General features: G+C 43.4%; 1 protein-coding gene across 1 annotated transcript in view; it reads left to right on the top strand.

Moving 5' to 3' along the window:
• esama (endothelial cell adhesion molecule a) overlaps positions 1-7,706 on the top strand; it is a 241,575-nt gene that overhangs the window by 182,672 nt on the left and 51,197 nt on the right. The window contains exons 3-4 of the mRNA XM_037687646.1: positions 322-517; positions 589-744. Coding sequence (XP_037543574.1) covers positions 322-517; positions 589-744 — 352 coding nt within the window. The remainder of the gene's footprint in view (positions 1-321; positions 518-588; positions 745-7,706) is intronic.

Below are 7,706 nucleotides of genomic sequence, written 5' to 3'. Positions count from 1 at the left end.
ATGGATGGATGGATGGATGGATGGATGGATGGATGCATCCATCCATCCATCCATGCATGCATGCATGCATGCTTTATCAGTCGGGGGGGGGGCATTCAAGAAGGTCAATAGCATTTCTGATACAGCTTTCTGAGAAACTGATTTTTTTTTTTTTTTTTTTTACTTTTTTACATAAAATATTGTTTTGTTTGTAAACTGTCTGACTCTTCAGACACTAATAATCACACTGACATAGACGTGAGGATCATGGGCTTTGCTTGATCCTGTGCAGTAAAGTGAATAATCCAGACATTTCTGTTGGTGTTTTGTCTCACTGTTCAGATCATCAGCTACACCAAAGGATCCGTGAACCTGGGCTCCTCCCAGTTCAGGGGCCGTGCTGGTTTTGTTGCCAGCATGCCATCACAGGACGTGTCTCTGTACATCAACAACACCCAGGAGTCGGACTCAGGACGGTACTTGTGTCAGGTCATCGTTCCATCTGTGTCTCCTGTGGAGTTTGATCTGGATGTGAGAGGTAAGAAAAATGTTTTCTGTGAACCGTTGGATTCAAACACCATGCTGTAAACCAGTCTGTTTGTCTTTCAGTCCCTCCGTCTGTTCCTAAGTGCTCTTTGTCAGAGAAGCCGGTCCTGAAAGGAAATGTGACTTTAACGTGCTCGTCCGGTACTGGGAAGCCCATCCCACTCTACAAGTGGAAGAAAACCAGCCCCACCTCGGAGGTCTTCTTTTCACCAATGCTCAGTGAGTGGACGTCGCTCTGAAACAAACTGAGTGATATGATGCAAATATGAACTCGCATACGATGCATTTGCATGCTTTCATTTCAAACATTCCCTAATTTGTTTACTTGTTGGAGAAAAACAAGGTTACTCTTGAACATTTGAAAGACAAAACATTTTATCTTCCAAATATTATTTTACTGGAATAAACTGTTGAAAGTTTTCTCTGGAGTACTTAATGAAATTCATAGATTCATCTTTTATTTCTACAAGTTAGTCTTATTGAGCCTTGAGGACTCATTTACAAGAGATACCTGTTTTTAACAAAGAACACAGATGAGGTACAGACAAGAATAGACAATCATATAAAAGCTTATAAAATGAAAAGTAAATAGAAGAAATTAAATACAAACTAAACAAAAACAGCTATATTATGAAGTGATGTAAAATACTAAAAACAGGAACATGTCTGCGCTGGTTTTTCCCATGAACTTAGCAGATGTTTAAAATCCCTCAGAGAGGTCAAGGTCAAGAGCTTCAGATCTTTTTACAAGGAGTTACAGGTTACAGGAGCAGAATAAGAGAAGGCCTTTTTGCTTAGTTTTCTATTTTTATTTCCAGGTTTAATCATTGGCATCAGAAGCATTTGTAATGTGGGAGGGGGTCTGGGGGTCCTCCCCCAGAAAATTGTGAATAAAGCAGATGCCATTTCCTGCATTCTGATGTATTTTAACGGATTGTTAAACATCTATGGGTGCATTCACACCAGCCCTGTTGTCCCGAATTCTAGCCCATTTGCCTAGGAAGTCCGGTTCATTTGGGGAGGTGTGAACGCGCCATCGAACTCTGTCACGGAACAAAAAGGCGAACTCTGGCCTGGTCTAAAACCTAGGTCTCGGTCCAGTAGAAGAAAACTCCAACGCGGTTCAAGTACAGTGTGAATGCAAGCAGACCGGGCCTTGCTCCATAAGCAAGAAGTGTACAGCGCAGGGCAAACAAACACGCATTTCTCTTACCTCATATTGAGCTGTCAGCTGCCTTGTGTGAAAAACAACATTCTCCATGGTCTTCTGCCTCATCTTCCGCTCATGCTGAGTCTATTTTTGAAAAAAGACAAAATATAACTCCTAAAACTGCTAAGATTTGACGCCACTCCGTTTTTGTTTTTATTTCCAGAAGAAGTATCTTCTTCAGAGGTTTTTGTGTCGTTTCTTTCATTAGTTCTTGGTGCAGCGCCACCACAGGCGAGTGGGGGAACAGGTTGGTTCAAACAGGTTGGCTCGGCTGTACAGTGCAGTGTGAATGCAAATGTTGGTTACGTACTGTAACCCCAGATTCTATGAGTATAGGCACAGCCCTTTAAGGCTATCGCTAGTGGGTTTATCCCTTCGCGTGCAGCACTGAAAACTTTAGTCCACGCCCACCTGCTGTGTGGGCCTCACCCCCGGTCCGTATAAATTACGTTGAGACCGTGTAATCGGCTCCCAAATAGCTTTTTTCTTCAGCCATTTAGGAACCAGTGAGGCCCAGAGCTTAAAGGGCTGCGCCTATACTCATAGAATCTGGGGTTACAGTACGTAACCAACGTTCTATTTCGTATAGGCTTCGCCCTTTAAGGCTATCACTAGTAGGTTAAAGGCGAAGAAGGATGTAGTCTATGCCTCACTGGATCCACTCGGACACAACATGAAGCACCTGCTTGCACAAAAAAAAAAACATTTCACCACTCAGCCTTCTGTGGGCGTAATTACGTACTGCGTAATTGCATGCTCCATGCACAGAAGCGCACCGGATTAAAGATCTCTAGTGAGGAAAAAAGGCTGAGATAGCAGACCTGCTGCTGTGAATAAGAACAACGGAGGATACGAATTGTAACAGTGTAACGATGAACAGAGCAGACCAACAGCTCCTCAGGATGAACTGATTAATAACGATAAAATCAGCAGTCATGAACTTGTGACTGATAATAAATATTTCACACTGCAACTGCCTGCAGGCAGGTGTGAGCCCAAAAGTGAAGCTCCATGAAACAAATAATAATAATCATTCTGTCAGAACCCTGAGAACAGAATGGGTAATGGACAAAGTAGAAACATCACGTAGATAAAACGAATAATTGAACATGGCGATGACCAGGCAGCCGCCATACAAATATCCTCCATTGTCATCCCTCCATGCAGAGCCATGGAGGATGAAAACCTTCTGGTGGAGTGTGCTCTGAGATTCTCTGGAGGGTCCAACCCAGATGAACTATAAGCTTCAGAAATAGCCTCACACAACCAGTGTGAGAGGCACTGGGTGGATAGAGGGTGACCTGAAGAGCTGTCCCTGTAATGCACGAACAAACGCTGAGAACGGCGCAGTGCGGCCGTGTGTACCACGTAACACTAAAACGCGCACACGGGACAGAGGAGGTGAGATGTTGCTTCCTCTTCAGAATTATGAGGAGGAGCGTAAAACCCATCCAAGGTTATCACTCTCGATTAGAATGAGCTTGTGATGCTTTTCAGAGCAGGGTTAAAACGCAGTACAGCTGAACTGCCGGCAGCTTGAATTCTGAGACATGATGGAGCAACAGAGATAGCAGATGATCACTCACTCTCTTTGCCAATGTCAGAGCTAACAGCAGGGCTGTTTTTAATGACAGAAATTTAAGTGAAACCTGATTTAAAGGCTCAAAAGGAGCTTTGATCAGAGCGTGCAGGACCATCATTAGGTCCCAAAGTGGAGCTAGTGGACGTGACACAGGTCTGTGTCTCTGTACACCTTTCAGAAAACGCTTCATCAGCGGGTGGTTAAGAACTGTTCTGTCACTGAAAAACCTCATGACAGGAAGAAATAGCTGCAGCATAAGTTTAAATTGTGCTGAACGCTAAATTTCTGTCCATCAGTTGCTGTAGAAATGACAGCATGCCACCTAGTGGACATGAGATGGCCTCCACGCCTTTCTCTGCGCACCAGTGCTGAAAAACGGTCCACTTGATGTGTACAGCGTTGTTGTAGAAGTAGCTCGTGTGCCCTGAAACGTACACACCACATCTTGTGGAAGGCCCATCTTTTTCTAAATGGATCCGTTCAGCGGCCAGACCCAAAGGTGCTGACCTATTTCTGGGTAACTCCTGATCGCTCTTCTTGCTTGGAGGAGGGTGCCCCCACCCCCCACTAGGGCATTACCAGAGTACTCGAGTAATCTACACATCGATTGCTAGGACCTCTATCGAGGTTAAAAATGTAATGTCGAGTAACCGTAGTGACGTCATATTATGTGACCACCGTATGACCATAGGGGGCGGTGTTGCACTGTTGCAGGTCACAGAGTATGGTGTAACACCGGGTCCAATCCACCGCCCATCCACTGTTTTAAGTTTCGTTTCTGACGTGCTGCATGCTTCTTCACGTTTGCAGTTTAATAATAATAACTAATAGTTTAGTTTTTCCTGTGACTTATTTGCAGTATGATAAATGGTTGGAAAATAATATACGCTCCTAATGTTTTGTTGGTAATTTTTTTTGTAAATAATTACCTTTTATTTCGGTTTTATTTATTTATTTATTTATTTTTGTATCTTGAGATCTAGGACGTCATCAAATACTCGAGTTCTACTCGGGTTTTATTATGTTAATGTTGAGTTTAAAAATTATATACTCGTTCAACCCCTACCCTCCACCCCCCGCGGCAGTTTCCACGGCCGACCCGATATCAGTCGCTGCAGATTCGGGAACCACGGAGCACTTATGCGCTCGGGAGTTACGAGGATGACTGACAGTTCTTCCTCCCGGTCCAGGGTCCTTGATATCAGCAGGACTGGGGGGAACGCATAAAGGAGCATTTTTGGCCAAGGGCTGTGAGCGAAGGCGTCCACTCCTAACGGTGGGTTGTCGCGTGAGCTCAGTGAGAACCATAATTGACACTGGGAGTTCTCCCGTGTGGCGAACAGATTGTAGTGAACCTAACCTAAGGTCAAAACCCTTGACCTTAAGAACCTTGTGGGACAGAAACTGTCATTTCATTGATCTGCATCCAGAAATACAGTTTGACCCATCCTGAGACTTTCTTTCTTGAATTAATCAAGTAGAAATGACAATTCTCTATGATCATTACTATTTTACAAATGTTTTGATAATCAAATTGTGTTAGTTCAAACAATGTTTACAGGTTGAAGAGAACTACTCATTTTTATTTACATAAACAGTAAGTAATGATTTTTATTCCTCATTCAAAGAAGAAATCAGGGTAATATGCATTTCTTGATTTTTCTGTCTTCAATGAGCAAGTCTGTAAGTGTGTGTCAAAGTTCAGGCTTCGGTCAACTAAAAAGTTTACTGAAAAGAAATGTCATGTTTAACTTTTACAGCAGATACTAGGAGAAGAGACGCCACTGAGACTGGTTTTCTCCAATAATCTTTCTGTCTGTTTTAAACAATCCTTGACTTTCCATAACACCTTACATCACAAACCACACCTCTGTTCTGGTCCATCGACCAATCAAAAAGCTCTCAAATGACCCGGAAGTCGAACCCATTTAAATGTGGCGACTTTCCAGTTCAACAGGGGAGTTTTTCAGAGCTTGAAAGTTTTTCCTGGAGAAGAGTTCCAGACTTTAACTCTCTGAAGAGAGTTAAAGAGTTCAGAGTTCTTGGATGCTAACGCAGGCGTCCAGGATGCTTCTATTGGAATCCAGAATCCAGAGACGATTTTGGGAATTATAACTTCTGTTTGGATAACCTCACACGACTCCTAAAAGTATTTTAGCTGTTCTCAACGGAGACGCTGAAAGAGTCAAAAGAAGGACTTCACGCCGACCTGATCTATCATCAACCAGGTAAAAGTTCTATTTCGACCAAGCGTACCGTGGCCAAGCTGAGATCTGAAGGAGCGTGCACGTTCTGGTCAAACAGATAAATTCCCTCACACATCTCTCTGTAAGATAAATCTCCATTTTCCATCTTAAACTCTCCTTTCTCCTAAAATCATTACAGATATTTTAGAAATGTCTGAAGCAAAGTTTCTCAATCACCGCCGTGTGATTGATGTCTGCTGTTCTGCTGAAAAGTGACAACAATCTCCGTATTGTTCCCACTTCCTGTGAAACTAGCCATGTTATTGTTTTCATATTTTGCCAAATTAATGTAAATGTTTGATGTTAAACTTTGATTCTGTAAATAAATGACCGCATTCATTTTGATGGGTCAAAGATAAATAACGTCTCTCGTTACATTTCTGTTAAACTCAATGCACGCATGCTACACAGTCAGAAAAATGAAGAACCAGCTGGGGTGGGCCTACGCACACTGAGAGGAGGCGTGAGCGCTTTCTGAGTGAAAACGCTGTTTCGGTGGAGGCTGCAGCTGTTGTGGAGAAAAAACTTTTACTCCCACTGCGCAGTGAGATGATAGAAAACGGCAGAAAATAAAAACAGGCACTGGCTAAGAGCGAGGGATTTTACCGGACTCGGTCTGCTGCAAAAATATAATTTTTAGCTAACGTGGCAGACGAGTGTTTTGCGATATTTACAGAACTGTAGTGCCATTTAAAACGCTGTTTAGAAGTTACCGGCTCGTTCTGTGTGGGGAAAGTGTGAAGAGATGTAGCTGTGAGCTCAGTTGATCTGACAGTCAGGCTGGAATCAGATGAAACTTTACTTTCAGAGATGTTTCTGTTATATTTCAAAACATACCCCATCAAAAAACATACACATTCCCCTCAAGGAGCTGTTCCCTGGTGGAGGGGGCCGTCGGCGGTGCTGCAGCTGTGGAGCACCTCTGCTGCTGTTGCTGGCCACAGCGGTCCCTCCAGCGGCCAGAGGGGTGGGAGGAGGATTGTGACGTCACCAGATGGTGTACAGTCTCTGGGACCTCCTCGGACCTCTGCGATTTCTCAAGGGTGGTCCTGAAGTTGGCCCCGAACAGCGCCTCTGGGGGAGATGGGGCCCTCCAGCAGGTCTTTCTGCAGCCTCGGACAAGGATGGCTAGAGTCGGAGCCAAGTGGTCCTCTGGATCATGGTCATCCAGGCGGCAATGCGGGACAGGCAGACCACAGAGGTGACACATGTTTAAGATGACATCAGCAGCTTTACAGAGAGAGAGAGAGCTCTTTGTCTCCTCCAGCAGGTCTGTTTCCTCCAGTCTCTTATGCCCCTTTTCCACTGTTACGGTGCGGATCAGGTCAGTTCGGGTCGGTTCAGATCGGCTCGTGTCTTGTTGCGTTTCCATTTACACTTCTGGACTGGCTCTGTAGGCGGGGACTAGAATCCAACTCGTCTTACCACCTGGTGGCGGTAGTGCTCCCTTAAGCTATTTACTAGCCACCACTAAACATATTAGAAGAAGAACACCCTGAAGGCTTTGTCACACAATGTTGTGGAAGAGATGTCATGCTCTAAAGGAGTACCTCATGAGCTGTAACTTTTAAACCTGATTCATAATCCTACCTTATTGCCTTCCCTGTCTGCTTTAAACCCATGTGCTTTCCATTTTAGTATAGATTTTTACAATAAAGATGTATTAAAAATATCTTCACTTTTATTATTTACAGATATGCACAAGGTTCATGTTAAAATTGCAAAACATCACACTGTGCTGTAATCTTTGAAACTGCTTTTACAATAAGCTACAGACTTGAAAACAATTAGATTAAATTTTGTCCCTAAATTTTAAAGGTTTGTTAAATTTAAAAACATAAATGCATTACTTATTAATCTAAAAAAGTAAAGTCTGGTCCTCTGGTAATTCAAAAAACAAAACAAACAAACAACAATTTCTTGTTTGTTTTGTGAATGTCCAGAGGACCAGACTTAACTTTTTTAGATTTTTCTACCTGAATTATTGAGCATGCATCAGGATATTTGGGGTCCTCCTAGAAGAGTTGAAGAGGTGGCTGTTGATGTCTGTGCCTCCCTGGTAAAGCTGCTGCCCCCACAACCCTGAAGCAGAAGATGATGGATGGATGGATGGATGGATGGATGGATGGATGGATGGATGGAT

The sequence above is a fragment of the Nematolebias whitei genome, chromosome 14, assembly GCF_014905685.2.
Source record: "Nematolebias whitei isolate Nwh7 chromosome 14, NemWhi1, whole genome shotgun sequence".
Taxonomy (NCBI): Eukaryota; Metazoa; Chordata; class Actinopteri; order Cyprinodontiformes; family Rivulidae; genus Nematolebias; species Nematolebias whitei.
This window is presented reverse-complemented; position numbering and strand designations above follow the sequence as displayed.